General features: G+C 38.9%; 2 protein-coding genes across 5 annotated transcripts; both read right to left on the reverse strand.

Moving 5' to 3' along the window:
- Nucleotides 1–279: 279 nt before the first annotated feature.
- LOC116212161 (pentatricopeptide repeat-containing protein At3g53170) lies at nt 280–2775 on the reverse strand. Of its 3 annotated transcripts, none has more exons than XM_031546744.1 (4): nt 2274–2773; nt 1074–2144; nt 805–932; nt 280–706 (listed from the first exon to the last, which is right to left on the reverse strand). In XM_031546744.1, exons 1-3 carry the CDS (start codon nt 2619–2621, stop codon nt 921–923), a joined length of 1431 nt encoding a protein of 476 aa, XP_031402604.1. In that variant the 5' UTR covers nt 2622–2773; the 3' UTR covers nt 280–706; nt 805–920. The 3 variants fall into 3 exon arrangements, with proteins under 3 accessions (XP_031402604.1, XP_031402598.1, XP_031402595.1); XM_031546738.1 differs by having other exon boundaries at nt 1059–2144; XM_031546735.1 differs by having other exon boundaries at nt 805–2144; nt 2274–2775.
- A 5585-nt stretch (nt 2776–8360) lies between these two features.
- On the reverse strand, nt 8361–14088 carry LOC116192657 (cycloartenol-C-24-methyltransferase). 2 transcript variants are annotated; one of them, XM_031521259.1, is made up of 15 exons: nt 13995–14088; nt 13820–13873; nt 13576–13690; nt 12169–12235; nt 11881–11954; nt 11708–11792; nt 11556–11611; nt 10339–10393; nt 10209–10256; nt 9933–10016; nt 9691–9807; nt 9518–9601; nt 9303–9428; nt 9037–9134; nt 8361–8827 (listed from the first exon to the last, which is right to left on the reverse strand). In XM_031521259.1, exons 3-15 carry the CDS (start codon nt 13656–13658, stop codon nt 8764–8766), a joined length of 1041 nt encoding a protein of 346 aa, XP_031377119.1. In that variant the 5' UTR covers nt 13659–13690; nt 13820–13873; nt 13995–14088; the 3' UTR covers nt 8361–8763. The 2 variants fall into 2 exon arrangements, with proteins under 2 accessions (XP_031377119.1, XP_031377118.1); XM_031521258.1 differs by lacking the exon at nt 13995–14088 and having other exon boundaries at nt 13820–13988.
- Between the last annotated feature and the right edge of the window lie 10086 nt (nt 14089–24174).

A 24174-nucleotide genomic window follows, 5' to 3' on the forward strand; every position in this document is an offset into this window, starting at 1 on the left:
CACCGTTCCTTCCAAACTCTTCAAATACATACTAATTCCTCATTCCTGCAAATAAGTTCCAGAAAATAATTCTTGGTGAAGGGGGGAAAAGAGAAGAAGAAGAAGGAAAAGAATATTTCCCCATCCCCAAAAATGAAAAAGGAAAAAAAGAAAAAAAAATAATAAAATAAAAAAAATATATATATATATATAGATATATGCTAGGTAGCGTGAGAGAATCACATTCATTCATTTGTTATCTTCCTCAACTTGTAAGGTTGTCAGCCACACAACGGCCACTGCCAAAAATATATGCCATTAGACTCGAAAGATATTTCATGGGAGGAATGGGAATGGAGCTGTCAGTCAGACCTTACATTACATGGGTTGTACACCAACAAGATCCCTTCACACCCCCTCTAATTTTCACTAGTCGAATTCCTCGTTTTTGCCCTTTTTCCTTTTTTGGTACAAGAAATTACATAGTATGTGACAAGAATACCCAGAATCCGACATGGTCCACCTGCGATTCACGTTGCACTACTCGGAAATCTACTTGTATATAACATCCTCAGTTGGGTCGTCTTCGTTCCAGCCCGTGTTGAGAGAGATGGACGAAAGGTCGTTTTCTCTCATCATCAGAACCTCAAGGATTGGCTATATCAACACTACCTCAGCAGATGACTCCCCATTTGAGTTTTCTTTTTCTCCTAGTCACCTTGCAATCCTGCATTCAGAAAATCCCAAAGCACGTTAACCAGACTCGAGAAAAAAAAAAATCCTGAAAGTTTTCCCAGTAAACTGATCAGAGAAACTATGAATTACCGGCATCAGGAAGTCTCAGTCAAATAATTACTGCTATGGTACATCATTCGGGCCTTAAACTATGCCTTTGCATATGTAGCTCTCACACCCACCAGATCGATGGTGCTAACATTCGATCAACCTTGTGCCTGTTCAAATGAAAGTAATAAACAGGGCTTCAGGAAGCTCATACAAAAGAAAGGTTGGGCTGACATAAGATATTGGAGATATATGTAATGAGGACAAAAGAGAAGAGTGCGCTTCACTGAACGCTCCTTAGTTGCGATGACCTTAGCCTCCAAATCTCTCACAGCCTCGGTCATGCCCTGCGCGGTGTATGCTTGTATCAAGGTAGCATAAGTGATATTGTCAGGCCAGCATTTCCTCTCTTTCATCATCTGGAACATATTGCTCATCTTCTCTACTTCACCCGCTTTTCCATAGGCGCTTATGACGCAGTTGAAGAAAGCAGTATCCAATTTAACATCAGAATTACTCACTTGCCTTAGGATTGAATCGACCTTCGAAACCAATCCAACTTTACTGTAAGCATTGACAAGAGAACAATACGTTACAGAGGTTGGCTTAATCCCTTGATGCTTCATTTTCTTGAAATAGTCGTCCATCTTTCCCAGATCTCCAGCCTTACCATATGCATCTGTTATGATATTGTAAGTCGCGACTGTCGGGGAAAAGAACCTCTTCTCCATGTAATCGAGGACAGATGCCATTTTCTCGTACATGCCCGACCTTCCATATGATCTGATGAGGATATTGAATGTTATGATGTCCGGCCTTATCCCCATGAGCTGAAATTCCTCGTACCACCGCTCCATATCATTGATGTGCCTGCTCCTCCCATAAGCAGATACAACTGAATTGAATGTGAAGATATCGGGAAGGCAGGACCCACTATCAATCATGTCCATTAACGACCTCTCCATCTGCTCGAACATCCCGGCTTTCCCGTATCCATCAATTACAGTATTATATGTAACAGAGCTGCATTCAATTCCAAGATAAGACATCTCGGCGAGTATGCGGTCAATCTGCTCAAAGTGGTGGAATCTAATGCAGCAACTGATGAGAATGGAGTAAGTGTAGACATCGGGCCTGCAATCTGAGACTGATTTCATGGATTCAACAGTCGAGAATGCCTCGTCGATGAGACCACTTTGACCGTAAGCACTGACTAATGCAGTGTAGACGTCCAGAGTGGGCGTGAGGCCTTCAGACAGCATGAGCTCGAAAAGCAGACTCGCCTGTTGGGGCTGCCGGCACTTCCCAAGCATCATCAAGAGTTTCGTGTATGTCTGGCATCTCGGTTTGTACCAGTGCTGCTTCCGAAGAAGGCCGAAGATCTGATGAACCGGAGAAAATTCAACTATTTCAGTCATCCATGTTGATATTTTGAAACTTGAAATTCAAATTGAATTCATCCTTTCCTACATTGTTGGAGACTGAAGAATCATAGCTCATGAGGTTCATACCTTGAGGGTAGAATCGTGGCGATTATCTCGGATAGCCTCATCGAGCGCCTCCAATACAGCTTTGGGCCACAATCTGCTGTACTTGCTGGAATTGGCTTTCTTCTCTATGCCCCTGATAGCAGACTCCGTCCTGAGAATCCGGGAAAGGTCCTTCTTGGGCTGCTTCTGGAGCCCCGAAGGAACCGTCCCGGAGCCCCTGGTAGAGGACCGAACGGAGAAGGCGGACGGTGAGGTTTGAGGCCGTGGCGGTTCGGTGAGGCAATCCGTCGAACAGGTTTTGGGGGTAGCGGAGATGGAGGACGACCACGAGGGGTCAGCGGGGCCCCAGAAATGGAGAAGAGTCATCATTGAAATGGAGAGAGAAGTACTGGGTTGAGCTGAAAGGAGCTGGGAGCGAGGGCGGCTCCGACCAGCCCACCCAGAGCGGGCGAGGGAGAGCGAGAGCAAAGATACAACGGAAAGGAAGCAAGATGAGAGGTCTAGGATTTTGCCAGTAATATCGTACAAAACTCAGGGGCATAACTGACAAATCATCGTGTTGATTGGCTGGATAGTTTGAAATAGCGGTGTAAACAAACCGACCCGTACCCAAATATGGCAAGCTCAAGTTCGGCTCGTTTAACTAGCGAGGCTGGAGCTCTATAAGAGTGAGTTGAGTTCGAGCTTTTATCGAGCCGACTCCGAACCGTTCGCAAATAACTCGGCTCGATTACACCCTTAGTTTGAAATATGAATAGTCAATTTTCGAAGCTATTGCGTCCTCACCTCGGAAAAAAAAAATGCTCTTCCTAGAGTATTTTGTACTCAGGCCCTCAAATTTTTTTTTTTATAAGTAAAGTGATTTATAAATGAAAAGATGCAATTACACTAGGTCTGAATACTCCCGAAAGGTACATAGCGAGTGAAAACTTGACAATGAGCCATATTGGCTCAAGTCATGAGCTAGGATATTATCAGTTCTAGGGATCCAGGAGCAAATCCAGCCTGAAAAGAAATTGAAAGACATAATAATATCCGAGACTATATTTCTAATCTCCCATGGCGAGTTTTGTGGGTGCAAAATGGTATCAACCAATAGCAATGCGTCGCGGTGCAGCCAGATTTTCTTTGATCCCCTTTCAACTGCAATGTTTAGGGCGAGAAGGGCTGCCTGAGCCTTTGCTTGGATTGGACTTGCTTCATTTGAGATTTGGAACCAGGATAGTGCTGGTGGCTGGTTCGGTGGATGTAATACTCCCGATAGGCATGATCTGACCATGTTCCAGGATGCATCTGTACTGATGATAATTCTAGGATGCTTAGGCCCTCAAACTTGTAAGGTGTTTTCACACCTAAAATAATTCCTTCAACTTTAAATTGATCCTCATTCTTTTTGTTATTTTCATCATAGATTCTTTTCCTTTGTTACCACTTTATTCCAGACATCACATTTTTCTGTTAAAAGAAACTATTTATATGATTATATTCACGATTGTGAGATGTTTAATGACGCTCTTATGATGTTGATAATTGAGGTATTCGAGGCATCCTCTTGTTGAGAGGTGCTTTATGTCTCATTTATTGGACATACTACTCTAATTATTTTGCTGAGTCCACAAGTTGTTGCGCGATGACTTAAGTTTCTTGACAGTGATTCATCAAAAAAAGAAAGTTTCTTCACACTGACTTATTTATCTGGTATGTTCAACTTGTTTTTCTTTGTGTTAATAAAGCGTGTTGTTATAGTTAGAAATATCTTAGGTGCTTCACTGCTTTCCAATGCGAAATATGGCAAGCCTGTGATCTGCCTTTCTTGAGTACCTACTCGAGTTTTTATTGAGAAGTTTCAAAGTAGAGTGGTTATTTTAGTTAAACTCAGTCTATTTTTGTATCTTCCAGGAAAATAGTTATATAAAAAGGAGTATTTTTCAATGATTTTTTGAGATTGGGGTGCGTGTCTTCCTTGGATATACATAGGAAAAAGAAATGGGGAACAAGTAGAAGGCATTTGATGTATATATGTATCACTAATTAATTTAGTACTTTGATAAATGTTATTACTATTGTTGTTATTGTTATACTAGTCGGATTCAATTTTCCTTAATTTTACTTATAGTATGTGAACCCTGCGTTATTTTGAACTCCCGGGAAATTTTTGACGAAATCGTGATATCCAAGCTGCCAATTCCCCTACTTTTCAACAACATTAATTTGGCTAAATTAATTAAGTCGTATTATTTATTGCTTGATAAATATTGCAAGGGAGAAATTAAAGAGTAAATTCACTTTTTGGTCCCTCAAGGATACCTCGTTCGACAAATTAATCCACGAAAGATATTTGGGGTACAAATTGATATTGTTGTTTGAAACATTAGTACAAATTGATCCTTCCATCCATGTTTTCATCTAGAAAATGATGACATGACATGTTATCTGGTAATGTGAACCGTTAAAGAGTGACGCTGACAATAACAAATGTAAAAATGACATCATTTTTATTTAACATATTAAAAAAAAAATTGCTCAGAACAGGGGTTGAGGGGGCCGATCTGCCCCCACTTCCCGCTCTCCCTACCAGAAAAGAGAGAGGGGGTGGCGAGAGGCAGATCGAAAGCCCCCCAACCGGCGACCTCTCGCTCTCGAGCCAATCTTAGCGAACGTCAAGCTTTTCTCTTCCAACGAACTTAGGGATCTCGCAGCTCAGGGCACCGAGATCGAGACCATGAATGTCGGCCACTGCATCGTCCTCAGTTGAGGAGGTGCCGCCGTGATCAACTGCCAGAGCCGAGTCTTCGTCAACGCTGCAGAGATCACACATCCCAATTTGTTCAACAACGGCCTGATGATCGTGCACGATCTCGGGGACCACCTAGTCTCTCTGATTCACCTGTTGTCCGGCTCCTCCACGGCGAGATCTCGATCTCCACCGCCGTTCCTAGAGCCGCCCATGACAGCCGCCATGCAGCGAATCCTCGGCTCGTTATAAGCCTGATGCTTTGGGACGCGATGCTCCGGTTGTGCACTGATTCGCCGTCCTGGCGCTAGCCCAAAGGGAGAGGTTCGAGGACCTCATGCCCATCCAGAACACAAACGCACTTCACCATGGAGGACCGCTCGGTGTTCTTCGTCCGAAGCCGAGACCTCCTAGCGAGGTAGTCGGTCGGGGGGGAGGGGGGGCCTCCGATCTGCCCCTTCCCCCTCTCTTTTTTAGTAGGGAAGGGGGAAGATCGAGCCCTGCAGCACCTATTCCCAAAAAAAAAAAATTAAAAAGAAATTGAGATTAAAAACGACGGCAAAGGTTTTTATAGTCTCCGTGGCACTTAACGAGCCAAATCAACAGATAATTTGCCATGTCATCATTTTTTATTAAGGACTAAATGAAAACATGGACTAAAGGATCAATTTGTACAAACGTTTAAAATGATATGATCATATCGTACACTAATGGCATGCGTTGTTTTCAGGATTAAAATCACAAAAATTTTAATTTTAACTCTAACTCAATACACTACACAACAAAAATATACATTTTCCAATTAAAAAATTTTAACTTTAACTTTAACTCAACACGCTACATAATATTTTTTTTTTTCACAATCAAAATTAAATTTAATTTAATTTTGAAATTAAATGCACAGTAAATATCATTCAAGAGACTACTATACCGAGCGATGCACTTTTCAGGATCAAAAAGTGATTTTACTCAGAAATTAAAGAAGACGCGGGCCGCACTTTTAGACCAGCACGGTTTTTTGTGCGCTGCGAGACTTGACTTCATGTCCAACAACCTCGGCATCAAGCAACTTTTTTTTTTTGAATGGCTCTCCCTTCTATTACATTATTATTATTATTATTATTAATTACTCCCTTCCCTTTCCCCTCCCCTTCCCCTTTTCTTCTGGATAGAACAAACCTATTCCGCCATTTTTTTTTTCTAAAAAAGATTATACATTTGGTTATTTAGATGTGAATGTTTGTAATTTTTTATCGCTTAGATCTTATATGACATTGTTTGGCAACAAAATAATTTTTTAATTGTACTCACCTATCTTTAATGTAACAATACAATTATTATTTTTTCTATTTTTTTATTTTAATTACCACTCAATTCAATTTTTAATACTAAATTCTCTTAATTATTAATTATTTTTTCACAATTCAACAACGCAATCATTATTTTCTCTCAACTATTCATTACTTTTTTTTCACTTTTTTTTATAATTCGACAACACAATCATTACTTTTTTATTTATCTCTCCACCTTGTTATTACAATCCCAATTTAATATATATATATATATATATAGTTGGAATGGAATAGAGTTGTTTTGAATATTTTTTTGTTTCAGTTTTTTTTTTCTTTTTTTGATTCGTTTTCATCAAATATCTTTGATTACTTTTATGTTTTTGTCTTTTTGTCAAAATTTTTTATTAGAGAAGATTTTAACTTGGCCATTGACCTTTTAAAGTTATCTTTATATCCTGAATCTTTTTTTTATTCATTTTTCTTAATATTAGCGTTTTATTTCTTATACTTCTACAAATTTTCACAAAAATGCCCACACGATATTTTTTGAAAAGTAAAAAGATTATTATTTTAATTTCAAAACAAAACAAAATATATCAAAATAATAAACGAAAAACCATGAACCTAATCTAAGTAGGAGCAGTTTTTAGGCCGTAAGCAATCTTGGTAGTTTGCATTGGGAGAATCGGTATTCAAATTTGCAAGTAAAATAATGTAAAAATCTTAGCAAGGGCAATAGATTTTGTAAGCGCTCACCCTTGTTCATTCTCTCGAATAGGTTCATGACTCTTCTTTTATTATTTTGATGGATTTTATTTTAATTTTAAAATTAAAATAATAAATTTTTTTTATAAATTTCAAAAATGCCGTGTGGGCATACGAGGATAAAAGTATAACAAGCAAAATGTTTAGTATTAAGAAAAAATTGAACCAAAAAAAAGTATTAGGATAAAAAAATAACTTTAAAAGGTTGAAGACCAAATGACGAAAATTTTGTTAAAATGATGAAAATAAAAAAGTAATTAAAGGTATCGGATAAAAATGAACTAAGAAAAATGAAAAGAATTGAAACAAAAAAATATTCAAAGGTATATGATATAAACAATAAAAAAAAAGATTAAAATAGAAAAGCATTCAAAACTAAATAACCAAATGTATATTTTTTTTCCTTTTTCCTATAAATTATTATCTGAATAGAACGGATCTGTTCCGCCATTTTTTTTCCCTATAATAATAATTATTATTATTAAAGTTGGAAAAAAAGAAAAGGAAGCAACTGCTTGAATTTGAAATGGGCTTCTTGACCTTGAGCGGCTGAACAACCACGGGGCGTCTTTTTTCCTATCCTATTATGATGATATAGGAAGAAGAAACGATATATGACTTCATTCCCCGAAGATAGATTAAAGCTAAACTTCATCGTGACGTAGATAAATCAATAAAGTACTATTAAACTAAACTAGCCGCATGGTCGCATAATATTAAGGTAGGTGTATTCACATCACTATCCATCACAACCTCAATAAGACCTTCAACGATCAATGATTAAGATATACTCCATCTCCCCAAATTTATGTCTTCTTTGCGCTCTCAAAAACTTAGCTCTTGATACAACGAATTAGCAACGAAATCATGACCTCATGGACCCAGACCACAAGATATCATTTTGTGGCTGGAGGATGATTGAACCGTTCAGATATGGACCGTGTCTGATTCAGATGATGCAATCCATCCAATCCAATACTCGCCCTCGTTCGCCTCCCTCCAGTCGTTTTCATAAGCCAGTTTGAGTGGGAGAGCGAGCCCTGAGAAACCATCCCATTCCATCCCCTTGGAATCCTTTTTGTTAAGAAAAGAAAACTCTCTCTTATCTTTTCTTTTTCCTTTTCCTTTTTTGGGGTTGGCGTGCCCCGGGGGGGGGGGGGGGGGGGGGGGGGGGGGGGGGGGGGGGGGGGTGGTGGTGGTGCTCGCGGTGTTGTGCATGCCATACTCAACGAAATTATGAAAGACTGTAATGGCCTCTCGACGACGATGAAATGGTAGCAACATAGAATGGAATACCGCTATGATCAAAATCCAGTGTCATATGTATCGTGCTGTATCCATTCATTCCATCAAACCAGATGGACATACAGTCAAAAGGAGTAATACTCGATGCCCGTCATCACATGCCAAGGAACAAAATCAAATTGCCAATAAACTACATGGATTTGTTTACCAGTGTAACAGAAAGCAACAACTTAAAGTTTAGGACAGCAGTTGGCTCGAACAAGTACTCACCAGGTCAACTGAAACACAATCAGCTACCCCGATCCAAAGATCTCTCAAGCAGACAACCGAGTCAAAGGAAGTACGACATAAAAACTGACCTGGTACAAACAACGGATAGGAACCTAGTCCTGGCTAGATGAGTCGCATTCATGTCCAACATATTAAACCAGTCGAAACTTTCAAGTCCAATGACCAACTAGTATGCATGAGCACATCACTGACTCTCATTGTGAGGCTTGCGTGCCACAAAGAAGTACATTGGCGTGAAAATTTCTTTCCTGAAATCATGAACAGGCGGTCAATGCATCAGAAGCTAATGCTCTTCCATCTCTTAAATGAAACAAAGCAAAAATAATCCCCCGTGAGGGGAGGTCCTATCCATTTCGATAAATAAATTACATTACTTAGACTTCAACACCTTTGAACAAGGACTTCTTACATTTAATCCAATTACAATATCGATAATATGTCATACAAGAATCCTCACCTTCCACCTTCGACTAGTCCTTCTGCGGCTTTTTCAAGAAAACCTTGGACCCTCTGGCTTCCTTTTGGAGCAAGCCCAATATATTCAAGAGCCTTGACCTGAAAAAGAAAATTTAAATCATGAACTGCTAGCTAGATAGCAATTCCAGGAAGCGTGCTGAAAATTATTGCAATCTGAATTCGGACGAGCCGCTTCGCCAGAAATGATTATCTTGTGTCTGCAGACCAATGCATAGTTAAACTGAGCAGTTTTCAAGCAAAGCTTACCATGTTTCTAGTTACAAAACGTCCAAGCGCAGTCAAGCGGAAGCTACTCAACGAGAAGTGGTTCTTATCCAGAGGCAGGTACCAGGGGATAGGCGAATCCGTAGCAAGATCTTTCTCCCATAACACCTTAAAAAATAGAATTCATTCAATAAAATTTGGTTCTTTTTCCCCCATAGAAACATCCGGCAAAAAATTTTCTCAGAAAAATATCGCACCTCAAAGCCAGCCTTTTTCAGAGCTTCCAGGCATTGCCTAGTCAACCTGATGTCTGGAAGGCCATCTCCAAGCTCAATTTCTGCCTGTGAGCGTTCACAACCATCGTTTGTCAAGAAAACAGTGCTGAGTCCAAGTCTAAAAACTACAAGGAAAATAAGGGATTGCTCTCAACCTTGATTTTCTGGTGCTCTTGGTTTTTGGGATCATAGGAATCAGTCATACACCATTCATAAGCAGCAAAACATTGGCCAGGTTTTAACACTCTGTAGATCTCTTTGTAGCATCCGTACTGTCCAGGGATGGGAAAGAGTGAAGAAAATGATGTTAACATATTCGAAACATTTTACACGTGTTATAGCACTAAACAGAAATGACTCGGGTTTAGGTTTACTGCCTTTATTGTAATTGACATACCGCATCAGGTGCATGGCAGGTAGCTTCGATTGCATAGACAGCGTCAAAAGTATTGTCTGGAAGCGGCATATTCATGAAGTCAGCCTGCATTGACAAAACAGAGATTAACAATGCTGTTCAGTCACTATAAGCATTTTTATACCATCAAAAAAATCCATCCAGCTACTTTAAGGGGATCTCATAAGAAATTAGATATTACCAACAGAAAGAAACTTCAAGAGAATTGTAAAGGCTTCTTGGAGCCGAGTTCATGGAAAAATTAATAGTTTTACCAACCTTGACAAAGTTGCATGTCTTGTCCACTCCTGTTATGCGGTTCAACTCCTATAGAACAGGCAAGGTTTGTGAGATTTTAAAAACTAAATAACGTTAAACAGCTCGGCACACAATAAAATACAAAAGGTACCTTTCCCCTTGTTATCTGGTATTCATTGTTGTTCAGTCCCGTGACAGATGTAGAACTAGACAAAAAATGGGATTATCAGTTTAATGCAGTTTTAGATTAAAATAAACTTGAATTGATCTGTTCCATTGCATGGAAGTAGATTTCAGAAATCTATAGTGTTCATTCCTCCATTGAGATATAAAAGAAACTCGATAAAAACCAAGGCTCTGTTCGCTTTGCGTTAATGACTTTGTGTGGGAAAATCATTTACTTTGAAAGTATTTTCAGGGAAAATAACTTACGTTCAAGTGTTTGGAATCATATTATTGAAAATGAATTTTATCCATTTGGTTGGACAATGGAAAATAAATTCCCAACCTTTAAAAAAAAATTAAAAAAATACAATTAACCTTAAAAAGAAAGATATCTGATTAAAAAAAATATTAATTGTGGTGAAAATAGGAAAGAGAGAAGAGGAGGCGTGAAATGAAATGATGATGACAGTGTGCGAGGGGAGAGATAAGGACAATTGGAAAATGAGATCCCAAAATTTTTAGATGAATTCTTTTTCCTTAAAGTTTTTCATTCTTGTACTTTGACAGAAAATGTTTTTGGATTGACCAAACTTTCTTGTGTTTCCAAACATTGAAAATTGCTGAAATCATTCTCCTGGAAAGTGATTTCATTGAAACAAATGGAGCCAAAAATTCAGGATATTTATCCAATTGATAAATTTTTCTAACTTTCAATTAACAAGGTTTTCATTATCTTATATAACTGGGAAAATTAATCTGCCATAAAGGAAAGTTTTCTTATAATTTAATCTTTCAAATATATGCAAGGTAGAATAGGGAAAAATTGCAAAGAGGAAAATAATTTTCATTAGGAATATATCCTTCCTTTTCAAAAACCAGACAATACATTCAATAATTTGCACTAATATATGCCTCTGTTTGGAAGAGAAACTTTATCATAAGAAAGTACCACTGGAGTAAACCACATAAGAATTAATGCATCTTTTTCTTAATGTTGATGCTAAATAGTACAACAGCAGACAAGTGATCAGCATGCATTGTCAAATGGTTATTTCCCAGTGAAGGACCAAAAGACAGTCTCATACCAGCACTATTTCATAGAATATCACAATAGCTCTGCAATTGTGACCATACATCACAGAAGGCCGATTCTGTAGTAGTGTACTCCACAATGGATAATAGAAAGAGAATATTGAGATTAACCTGAAACGAGCAATTTCCCTCAGTGGACCGCCGATCCCACATCCAACATCCAACACCTGAATGGGACCCATAAAAGAATATATATATGTTTCATTGATAAGTGTCTATTATTTGAATCAACAAGACGCAAAGAGTAAGAACACAAAATGAACCTTATGCCCTGGCTTCAATCCGAGTTGCAAAGCAAGAAAGTGCTCGTGCCTCTTAATGCTCTCCCGCAATGATTCCCCTTTCCATCTGCAGGTAAGAAGAAACATTTCCCTCACCAATTGCTTATGAAAGCATCGCAGTCAGCAAATAAAATATGTGAAATGATGAAGATCACCTAGGTGCAAAATGAAAAGATTCTCCCCAGCCAAACTCATAGAAGCTTGTGACAAGATCATAATATTTGTTAACCTGCAGCATTAATGAAACAGATGCATGTTTTAGATGTTCGTTGACTGACCAGATAAAGTTCCCGTCCATAGAGTGGAAATCGAATATGACATGAGACTGTAGGATTGCAAAACTAAGGCAAGAGTTTTGCAGGTATTTTCTACTCCCCGTGCAGTAAAATCCTGAGAAGCCAGTCAAAAGGACAAGCCATTGTAACAAAAAAAGGTTCTCTTACCATGTCGGCATAATTACTTTTCCTTTCTTCCTCTTCACCTCCATAGCATACATGATACTTCTCATACCTATATCAAGAAGTACATATCAATGAAAACTCATGGGTGAAAATGATGCATGTAATTCAGATAAAACAGGAACTTAGATTAGGATGGATTTGTTATAATTTGAATATAGAGCCGCATCTTTTAGTGCCACTTGGTTAAATACAAAACAGAAATGCACTTGTTCAGAATAAAATCAGAAATGGCCGTTCAAGTTCATGAAAGCTCAGTGTCATTGGATGCATCAAAGCCTTCAGTAGCATGCAATATTACTTGCTCTAATACCAGGAATATGACACCATACTACCGTAAGAAAATGAATTAAAAATGAAAATAAATAAAGATATAGAGCATCATTTACTGGGTCCAACCATGTTTACATTGTCTTTCTCTTACACTTGCGACTCTTCTTGGTTTAAGATGAATGAATGGGAAAAATAAAATAAAATTCCCAAACGCATTTACTTTTCTATATATTAGCGCCAAGCATGCACAGCAATGGTCGCCCATAAGAACTGATTACGAGTGAGGATGAAACAATCATAAGCACTGTAAGAATTGGACTAATGAAGAAGAGCAATTGGGAACACCGTCAGTAAATAAACGGGAGGAATATATTTCGAAACAGTTTCTTATCCAAAAAAAGAAAAAAATCCAAGATGATTTGTGGGGTTGTCAAAGGACAATAAACGATGTCAGTTTTAGGAACATAAAGGATCATGACAGTCCAACTACCGGTCATAGAAGTCATTAATGTTGCAGTCAGCATTGCCAAAGTTCTAAGATGATAAAAGTACAAGGAAATTTTATTTAGCGCGATTCTCGAAGCAGCCACATACGACACGCAATCACAGATCAAATGAATGATGCCATGCATATCCAGTCAGTAGACGGATATAACAATGGTCATCACGAGTTAAAGACAAATCTTCGTTCCCATGAATAAAGCCACAGCTTCAAAGCTAGATGCTGATCAAGCACATAGCCATTGAGATGGCACAAATCCGAACTGTAGTCCTTGATTTGACGTCGTTATGAATGAGTTGATTACTTTTGACGGAATCCAACAAATATTTTAATCAGCAATCAGTCGATTAGAATAAGAAGAAGAGCACGTGGTGTCGGGCATGAGAGCAGTATATGCTTATTCTAGAGAATCTATGTCCGCCGAGTGTCGATGGTGACGATGCATGTGGTAAATAGGCAGTGAGAGCAAGAACAGACAATGATGACAATTTCCGACGGAAAATGCGAGGATAATCGCATAAACACTCCGAGCAGCAAAAAAGTAAGAAGGAAAAAGCCAAGAACGGAAAAAAGTAAAGGGAGAGACACAAGAGACAAAGTAAGAGGAGAGAATATACTTGTCAACGGCGGAGAGAACTTCGCTCTTGTCGATCTTCCCGCCGAGTCCCGTCGCCAGATCCAATGCGCCTGCCTTCGACATCTCGAGATGGCTGACCGCAGACTCAGCGAGATCTAGCAAAACACGAGAACAATCAGAAACGTCAGCTCAGATTATCGAATCACCAAGCATGCATTCCGAGTATGAAGCTCGGAATGCGTGGCTTCTCAGGGAGAATGCGGGTAGACGACGGAGAGCTTTACATCGGAAATGGAGGAGAATCGCCCCAAGGGATTCGACGGTGAATGGACGGACTACTGTAAATAGGAAAGAGGGAGGGCGTAAGTGAGAGAGAGAGAGAGAGAGAGAGAGAGAGAGAGAGCTGGCGGAGAAATCGCTGTGAATCTCCGCAAAAAATGAGTAAGTAGGGGGGGGAACCTGAAAGACCGGGCACGTGATTCCTCTTGCCTCTGCTTTATAATCCCCCGCCCCCACGTAAGGTCTGAGGAGAGCAAGATGACTGGACGGCAGTGAATAGCGATGATTATGATTTAAATCATTTAACAAAACCCCAAGCTTTTTGTATGGTTTCCTTCCGAGTCATAGTTTTATCCGCTCCATTTCATTATATTATTCCCCCACTCAACAAAACAATCATAATTTTTTATCTTTTTTTCAATTTAATAATAATTCTTTTTACATATTTTTTAACAATTATTATTATTATTATTAAATTCTTCCAACTACTTTTTATTTTTTATTTTTTATTCAATATTATAACAAATCTTCTTATATACTTCTTCTTAACAATTATTACGATCAATTTTTTAATGACAAATTCTTCCAACTATTTTGTCTTCATTGTCTTAAAGTGGAGTAATAACTCTACTCCGAAACCAAACGCAAACTTAAAAATTGATCTTTAGTTAACCTTGAATAAGGAAAAAAATATCGAATATCTACCAAAATTAATTAAATTCAAGAGAGAAAATGGGTAGTGCGATTTTCAAATGTAATTTAAAGATTTTTTAAAATTCTTTTATTATTAAATTCACGCACCTCCTTTATTACATAAATAGTTTAATACATAAATAGTTTAATGTAACTTTTTTTCCTTGTATTTAAATTAACCTTTGATTTTGGCTGTTGAACACAGAGTTGAGCTGTGCACTCTGTATCAATAATGGCTTTACTAGCATGGATTATTTCTTTGTTTATCATAAGCACGAGAGAAATATAATTAAGGAATGAAACGTGTTTTTTAAGAAAATAAATTTATGACAAGTTTTAACAATCAAACAAATAAAATTTAAAAGCGTGAAGGAAAACAATATGGGGGAAGTCTCCTCGATCGGTAAAGTAATGCGATAAAGGATTTTTCCTCTTCTCTTTTTTAATGAGTAAAGGATGGGGTAAGGAATTATTATTATGATTATTATTATTATTTGATCCCAAACCTGATATGTGGTAATAAGCAACGAGGGCTTTGGAATGCACGACGGACCTCACGGCAAATCCAATGGCAGTGGCAGGGCAGATCACCCGATCCATTGTTTTTACTAAGACACGATCCATTGTTTTTATATATTATATATTGATTGTTCAATTGATGTAGATGGCGGAAAGAAACCGACGTTCCAAGAGAAATTTGTGTTTGACCTCATTGGAGGTCCGAGGGAGCTTAACGTTGTAGTGTGGAACAACAACAACAACAACAACAACACTCTTCTCTTTCGATGACTTCATTGGCAGGGGAAAGTAATTACTCTCACTCCCCATTCTTCACCTTCTTATGCTCGATGCCTGACGCCCTTTGTTTCGTTGGTTTTTGGTTTGCTAAAGGTTTCTGCAATCGGAACTTTCTTGGGGGTTGAATTGATTCAAAGTATTGAGCGTTACCTTTCATTGTTCAATTATGAAGCCGCACTCTCTGTTTTGTATCCGAAATGTCTTCTCTTTCGATGACTTCATTGGCAGGGGAAAGTAATTACTCTCACTCCCCATTCTTCACCTTCTTATGCTCGATGCCTGACGCCCTTTGTTTCGTTGGTTTTTGGTTTGCTAAAGGTTTCTGCAATCGGAACTTTCTTGGGGGTTGAATTGATTCAAAGTATTGAGCGTTACCTTTCATTGTTCAATTATGAAGCCGCACTCTCTGTTTTGTATCCGAAATTTACATTTTCTAAAATCCATAACATTTGTTGCCTTGATTGGTTGTTAAGGATCAGGGGATTGCTTCGTTCTATTTACTACTCGGAAACTATTTAGGTTCCCCTTCGAGAGAGCAGTATGGCTTGACAAAAGTCCATAGCTATATTAAAAATTGAATTGAATGGTTAAAATTATTTAAAAAATAAATAAATAAAGTAATAATTGTGATATTAAATTGAAGATAATTGAAATTGAGTTGAGTTGAGTTGTTTATTATTTCGTATCCATGTATTCACGGAATATATTTATTGGATCAATCAATCAAGTCAAAGACGGGAGTAATTAAGGACCTTTTTTTTTTTGTTTTTGCTCCCCCTTTCAAAGAAAAAAAGTTGTTCTATTACTTTTTGAAGGCGTGCATATCAATTTCAATTATCGTATGCTAAGGAGGATCACTTCGTCTAAATAATTAATTTCAGACGCACTCATCACGTCTACTTATATAATTTAGTCAAAAAAAGATTTTTAAATAAGAGGGATAAAAAGTTCCGCGCATGGATTAGAAGGTTAGTGTATATATATATATATATATATATATATAAATGGGGCGAGAGGGAAAGGTGCGCCTAGCGAAGCGTGAAAGACAGCGCACAACACGATCGTCCTTTTTCTGGGACGACAACGACAGAAAACGTTTGCAGCATGTCTCCATGTCATCCCGCACGTGACACTCGCTAGTAGTTGGACAAAATTGATAATTTGGTCCCTGAAATATACACTTCGAGGCAAGTTCGTCCCGGAAATAAATTCTCTGTACTAATTGGTCCGGACGTTTGAAACGTTTGGACTAATTGGTCCGGACGTTTGAAACATTTGGACCAATTGGTCCTTCCGTTTGAAAAAAGTGAAAGTCCTTGACGAAACATCCTGTAGACGCCGTGACGTTGCTCTGTTCATCGTCCCTGCAGAGAGAAACCATTCCTCTCGCCCAAATTGCCCAGAGTACGTCTTCCCCCAAAATTCGATTTGACCTAATTGAGCTAGAAATCATCAAATTCAACCCAACGCCTCGAGATTTCTTGCCTTAAGAGTGTCGCCCGTGATCTTCCGAAATTGCGGCTGTTGATTGTTGGTGATCTTCCGTGTCGCCCGTGATCTCCCGTGATTGCCCATTGTTGAGAGTGTCGCTCAGATTGCTTTGTTGATTTTTGCTGCAGTGATTGTTGGTTGTGTTACAACGAGAAGCACCCGCGGCTCTTGATTTGCATTGCAAATGATTGTTAGATGAAGTTGTCTTTGGTTGTCCATTCTGCTGCAATCGCGATCTTCCAGGTCATTATAATTCTGGTTTGTTGGTCGTTTACCCCGCTAAAGAAGACTGATCCAGTGCATATCATGACATTGATCGGAAGCATGCTTTCATGAACCATGGAAAATTATATTTAGGCAATTACTGGAAGCAATTATATTTAGGCCTTGGAAATCATGAACCCAGAGAAGTCCAAAGTTGCATCTCAGCTGCAGATTTGAACTGTTTTTTGCATCTCATTTGCATCTCAGCTACATATCAAATGATATGCATTAGGCAGTATATTGAGCTAAAGTGTAGGGTAAGTTCCCAAAATGTTTAACTGATGGGGGCAGAATTCTACTTACTCGAAAATTGAAGGAATCCAGAGAAACAAAGGTTGGGTTGTTGTTGGTGGAGTTTTATGTATATGAGATTTACTCTTTTGATGGCTAGATTGGAATTGAAGAGACCAGTGCATTTGGGTAATCTGTCTTTTTTCCTTTTGGCATCGTACTCATCTGCTGTCTTTGGTTGCTCATTTGGGGTGATTGTTGTTCATCACCATGCATAGCAAGTGTTCGACAAAATGCTTGACAAACCTTGCGTGTTCTGGAGTTCTTTGGCATTCATATACTGAATAATTCATCTATTCTTTTCCATTGAGACTTTACCCCCATTTTTTCTTTTGCTGTTATTTTGAGCTTAAACTCTGATAACTGAGGCCTGTGGTTCAAAAATTGCCTTGGTGAAATCTAAATGCCCGCGTAATGCAACTGCGTGAAGGGGAGTCTCAGGGGGAGGAGGTGAGTGAAAGTCGGTCTAGTATAAGAGGATCTGCTTTTAGTAATGTGTCGAAAGTTTCGACGAACTCCAGCATAGCTGCTTGATAGAGGCTTTTTCTGCTGTCATCTTTGCAGTCTCTTTTCCTGCTTACTATGGCATCTCCCATCTCGATATCCATTTTCGGATCCTCCTAATTGCTCTCTGTTTTCGCTCTCCCGTTTGTTGCTCGACTTACTATACAACTATCGAGGACATTGTTCCCCTCCCCCCCCCCCCTCCACAAACACGATATCATCAAAATCTTATTTATCCTTTCCTTTTCTTGTTTATATATCCTGCCATGGAAGAAAAGCATCAAGGAGAAGGAAATCCATGAATTTAATTACACCACTTTGCTTCTGTTGCTCCATAATCTATATATATATATATGATTATATATGGGACTACCTGCAAGAATGAATTGGCAATCCCTATGCTCTTTTTTTTCCCTTTTTTTGTATTAAAGAGGCAGAATTGCATTGGCCCCCGCCCTCCCGTCCCGATTAACATTTGAATGGAAGTTCCCCCCTCTCATTTGAATAACCTGGAATTTCGATCCTCGAGTGCTGTCTTTTCACGTAACTTCTATTTTAGGCTTCTGGGAACGCATTTCCTATAATTTCTCTATTAAATCCTTTTTTCATGAGTGGCTTGTTCTTTACTTAGGTTTACCAGCTTTTATGAACTGACATGTTCTTTTGAAGCTTCAACCATTTGTAGCGAAAACAAACAGACAGACACATCCAAAAGCTTCAACCGAGCTTCAGATCTAAGCACAACATATATGGGAGGTGAGGGAAGCCAATGGAGTGGGACAAAGCAATACATCCAAAAGTCCACAGCTTCTTCACGAGTTGAGGAATCAGTCAATCTGTGTGGGTGTGGAAGGAAGCTACTGTTGCAAACATCTACCAGGAAACAAAGCTATGGTAGACGTTTCCTTGGTTGTCCTTTATGGAAGAGAAGTGATCTTACCTGTAGATACTTTGAATGGGTTGATGACGAGGAGCAGTTTGGAGCTTCTTTTACATCCCTCGGGAAACAAGCTTTAAATGAAGAAGATAACAAGCTCGTGAAAAAGATGAAGAAGAAAATTCAAATGTATGAACAGGAAAACAAAATGCTGAAGATTGCATGTGGTATATTGATTTTCGTCCTTGTTTTAGTCTTTATTTGTGTTTGTCTAAGGATATGGTAACGTGTTTCCTCATATGAATGGGATACTGTAGGCCTGTGAGCTTATTATTTGTATTGAGATGTCTTTATTATTGCTAATGTAACACAATGTTTGGCTTTGCTAGTCACTGTTCTGTTATTATTGCATATTCTGAGTGGCAATTCTGTTCTTGTTGTCTATTTTGCCAAAGAACGAATTGCATTTTTTCGACAGATGCCATAACCATAACCACTATTTTGCATTGCCAAATAACAAATTGGATTTTTTTCAACATAATACATAACCATAACCACTGTTCTGCAGCACCAAAGAACAAAATGCAATTATCCAATAGAATAAATAACCATAACCATTGTTCTACATTGCCAAAGACCATAACCACTATTCTGCATCACCAAAGAACAAAATGCAAATTGGACCAACAGAATACATAACCATAACCATTGTTCTACATCACCAAAGAACAAATGCAATTTTACAACATAATACATAAGCATAACCACTGTTCTGCAGCACCAAATAACAAAATGCAATTCTTCAACAGAATACATAACCACTCCTCAAGGTCTTCGACTGATGGTGTTTGATCCTTGTGATGAGCTTGAATGGGAAGTTGACGCTGAAGCTGTTGAAGCTTCTGCAAGTACCCTTGGCCTTATAGGAGGGGGTCTATAAGCATGAGTACTCCAATTGCCCCTACCCATTACTTCTACAGGGAAGCTGAATGGAAATTTGCTTGGACCTGGAGATGGATTAAATGGTGTTAGAGGCCTCCAATTAGGACCTTGGTTTGCTGGTATCCCCATTCCTGAGCTAAAATGCCTTCGTTGAACCTAGAAAAACAAGATTTATATGTTGGCTTCTCTTAGTAAAAATAATTTCAATACTCATTGTGAGTTCAATCAACCTGAGCAGAAGAATGTGAAGCTGATCGAATGGATCCCAATGAAACAGGTATGCTAGGCCCGAGGATGATAGAGTCTTGAGACCCTACAATGGGGCCTGAGGAGCCTAAGGGGGCTTCAACCTACCAAAAGAGCAAAAGAGCATTTATAAGACAAAGCCAATTGAATTTATCATAATAAACAATTATCATACCTGTGAATCAGATGCATTAGGACCCCTGGTTGTTCTTCTGTTTCCCCTCCTATTTAGAGCATCATTAGTGGCTTCATTCGTACATCTCCTAATGTTGTGTCCAGCCTCTCCACATCTAGAGCAGTGAGTCTCACCATACTTTCTTGTTGCATTGGAGGAGTTGACAGAGTTGCTTGCCTCACCCTGAGATTGCCTTCTCTTTTGCTTAGGCCTTCCAGACGGTCTTTTAAATGCAGGTGGTTCAATTGGTGGCATTTCAGTGCGGTGCCAGTCACTTTCACCAACAATTGGTTCAATGTATGGGACATAAGTGGCTCTCCATCGTTCAGTAGAATACCATGTGTGAACATATTTTTCGGGTTCCAAATTATTGTAAGCCATGCAAGCAATAGCATGTGCACATGGTATCCCAGTTAACTGCCACATTCTACAACTACAAGTTCCAGCACCTAAATCTACCACCTTGCATTGGGGCCTTTTCCATACTTGAAATTTGTAACCCTCTGCATCACCAACCCATTCAGGAGTCCAATATGAACTATCTTTTCTAGACTTGTCTAGCCTACTCTGTGCTACTGGACAAATTGGACCCACAAAGCTATTTGCCTTCAATCTGTGCTTATTCATCTTTCCCATCAAATAACATCTAATCTCTTCAAGCATCGTAATGATTGGCTTACCTCTGAACTTCACAATCTTCGAGTTAAACTGCTCACAAGTATTATTTAGTAGATTATCATTCTTAGGATAATCACTAAATCCAGCTTTGCTCCAAGCGTCGGGCTTGAATCTCTTCAGCCATGCCCATGCATCCTCATTCATTCTCTTCATTATCATCATATTATGTTCAAACTCCACCATTGTGGTACTTCTTGCACATTTCCAAAGTTGTTTGGTTAGTTCCATGTTCCTGAATTTGTTGTAGAAGTTCCTCCATATGTGTAATACACAATTTCTATGTGGAGCACCAGGACATAATTCCTCCAAAGCCAATTTCAAACCCTGCAAGAATCTTCATTGTCAAATAATATTCTAGTTTTAGTCAATATTAAAAAATTATAATTAATTGATAGGTACCTTCTGTTGATCTGATATAAAGTTCCAACCATTATCACTATATTGTCCAATATCCCCAAGCAAATTTGTCAAAAACCAACTCCATGTATCCCTACTTTCTTGCTCAACAACAGCTACTGCAATCACATAGAAATGTTGATTGCCATCTTGAGCAACAGCAGACAGTAATTGTCCTCCATAATATCCCTTTAGAAAACACCCATCCAGCCCAATGAGGGGTCTGCATCCTGCTTTAAACCCCTGAACATTTGCATTAAAGCAAATGTATAGCCTATCAAATGTTGGTGGCAACTCTAGAGTAGGTCTATGTACTTTCAAACCAAATGTAGAATTAGGATTCCGCCTCCTCAATTCCTCACAGTAGTCCCACAATTTTTGATATTGCAACTTCTCAGATCCCTCTACAATTTTTCTGGCTAACCTCATTGCTCTATATATCTGATAGTCATCGACGTGAATACCTCTATACCTTTTAAACCACTCAAAAGCATCATGTGCTGACATTGTCGGGTATGATCTTAATTCATCAACAAGCTGAGCAGCCAACCACTTCTTATTAGCTTGCTTGTTTTTGAACCCCCTAGCACAAGTATGTGGCTCCACGAACTTTTTTACTTTGAAAGTTTTCACCTCATTACTCCAAGAACAGTAGATCTCCCATTTGCACCCTTCCGATCTACACTTTGCCCTAACCCTTTCGTTGTCATTCTTCACAAATTTGAACACCCTTCCTATTGATACATTATAATCTGTCACAGCTTTCTTGAACATAGTTAAGTTTGGGAATAACATTTGTAACTCTAATTGAACCTCCCCAAACATGGCATTCTCATCAAACTCGGGATACTTTCCCAACTCATCATCACCCTTGTCATCATCAGATATACAGTTGTCCACTAACTCTTCTGAAATATAGCCTTGTTCTTCATCACTAGAGATGACCATATCTGCTATTGTTGGTGATAAGCTGACAACTATCTGCTCTCCATTTTCAGGATCTGATCCTTCACCAATACGCTCTTCTTCTTTGTCCAAATGACCTTCAGCATCCTCATTAAATATGCATTCTGAATTCCAGTAAACCCCCGAATCAACATGTTCAGTACCTCCATACTCAAAATAATCTTCCTGCCCATCTACATCATATCCTTCAAGATTATTCTCCTCACCAACTTCATCATCATTCCTTCATAAAACCAATTCAAAAATCCATCACCTCATGCAAAACACAAAGCATAAATAGATATATCAAGAGAGAGAGAGAGAGGCAAATGAGACCCATATGAAGTTCCATAGAAGTGGAACACATAGACAATCAACAGACAATTGCAGCTCCATAATATATTCTTGTTATAATGAGAAAATGGTTAATAATTGTCCCAAAATCTTTACCAAATGAAATTTTCTTGTAGTTATTTAAGCTGGAAGATGTTGCGATGGGCATATGGATCGACCACTTCAAAAGTAGTGGCCAAGAAGTTCACTATATCAATGATGACAAGTTCTGCAATGTCGGATGTGAACCTCAGTACATTCTTGCCCATTATCAAGGCCCAACAAAGGTTCATTGCCTTTGGAAGACGCTGCAAAAACAGCACGAGCCCAATTGTTGCGAGTAAACCTCGAACAATGCCAACACGAATCCATAAGGAAGACACTGCTACATGTTTCCAGAATCTAATGTTCTTTTTTTTTTCCGAGAAAATTGCAGCTCCCACATTCCACTTTAGCTGATTCTCTGTTAAATCCTTTTTGAAGTGGGAATCCTGAGTCTTATTGGCAAGTACAGAAATCTCATTCGTTTGTTCTTACACTGCTACATGTTTCCAGAAGCTAATTTTTTTTTTCCGAGAAAAAGCAAGATTCCTACTTTGTTCTTTGATTCTTTCATTCCAAAAGCTAATGTTCTTTCCAGTACAAAAATCTCATTCTTTGTTCTTTGATTATGATGCAAAAACAAATCTCATTCGTTTGTTCTTTGATGAACAAATCAAACTCTCATCCAAATGCATGGATATCAGAATCAGCTAAAGGTCAGGACCCTGCTCGAGCACTTGCTATGCATTTTGTCGAGCACTTGTTGAGCATTTGCTCGAGCATTTTCTTGAGCATTTTCTCAAGCACTTGCTATGCATGGTGATGAACAAATGAACAACAATTGCAGCAGAATGGACAACCAAAGACAGCTTCATCTAACAGTCAGTCCTCACCTGGAAGCCATTTGCAATGCAAATCAAGAGCCGCGGGTGCTTCTCGTTGTAAAACAACCAACAATCACTGCAGCAAAAATCAACAAAGCAATCTGGGCGACACTCTCAACGCATGGGCAATCACTGGAGATCACGGGCGACACGGAAGATCACCAACAATCAACAGCCGCAACTTCGGAAGATCATGGGCGACACTCTTAAGGCAAGAAATCTCGAGGCGTTGGGTTGAATTTGATGATTTCTAGCTCAATTAGGTCAAATCGAATTTTGGGGGAAGATGCAATCTGGGCAATTTGGGCGGGAGGAATGGTTTCTCTTTGCAGGGACGATGAACAGAGCAACGTCACGGCGTCTACAGGATGTTCCGTCAAGGACTTCCACTTTTTTCAAACGGAAGGACCAATTAGTCCAATTGTTTCAAACGTCCGGACCAATTAGTCCAAACGTTTCAAACGTCCGGACCAATTAGTACAGAGAATTTATTTCCGGGACGAACTTGCCTCGAGGTGCATATTTCAGGGACCAAATTATCAATTTTGTCCTAGTAGTTGGGATGGTGCTGACGTGTCCTCTGCCAGCTAAATCGTAAAATAAATAGGAATACCCCCCAGCCGAGCCAAGACAACATCATCAGGAGTATTGGGCTCTGCTGGTGGGAATAGGGCCAGCCCAAGCGGAGGCCCATCTGAGTCAGCCCAAGAGAAGTTATTTTTCATTTTGCCCCTCAGTCATCGTCTGTATTTGAAATTACTCCCTGTTGTTTTAAGTATCTCCATTAGAAATCCCTTTCTT

This window comes from Punica granatum, chromosome 1 (assembly GCF_007655135.1).
Source record: "Punica granatum isolate Tunisia-2019 chromosome 1, ASM765513v2, whole genome shotgun sequence".
Taxonomy (NCBI): Eukaryota; Viridiplantae; Streptophyta; class Magnoliopsida; order Myrtales; family Lythraceae; genus Punica; species Punica granatum.

Excerpts from the sequence above, each read along its gene's own strand:
- LOC116212161 (XM_031546735.1), bottom strand. The coding sequence starts at position 2,621 with ATGATGACTCTTCTCCATTTCTGGGGCCCCGCTGACCCCTCGTGGTCG. Across the intron at positions 2,145-2,273 it reads GCCACGATTCTACCCTCAAG|ATCTTCGGCCTTCTTCGGAA; the intron begins GTATGAACCTCA and ends CCGGTTCATCAG.
- LOC116192657 (XM_031521259.1), bottom strand. The coding sequence starts at position 13,658 with ATGTCGAAGGCAGGCGCATTGGATCTGGCGACGGGACTCGGCGGGAAG. Across the intron at positions 11,612-11,707 it reads GATTGAAGCCAGGGCATAAG|GTGTTGGATGTTGGATGTGG; the intron begins GTTCATTTTGTG and ends GGTCCCATTCAG. Across the intron at positions 10,017-10,208 it reads AGACATGCAACTTTGTCAAG|GCTGACTTCATGAATATGCC; the intron begins GTTGGTAAAACT and ends TTGTCAATGCAG.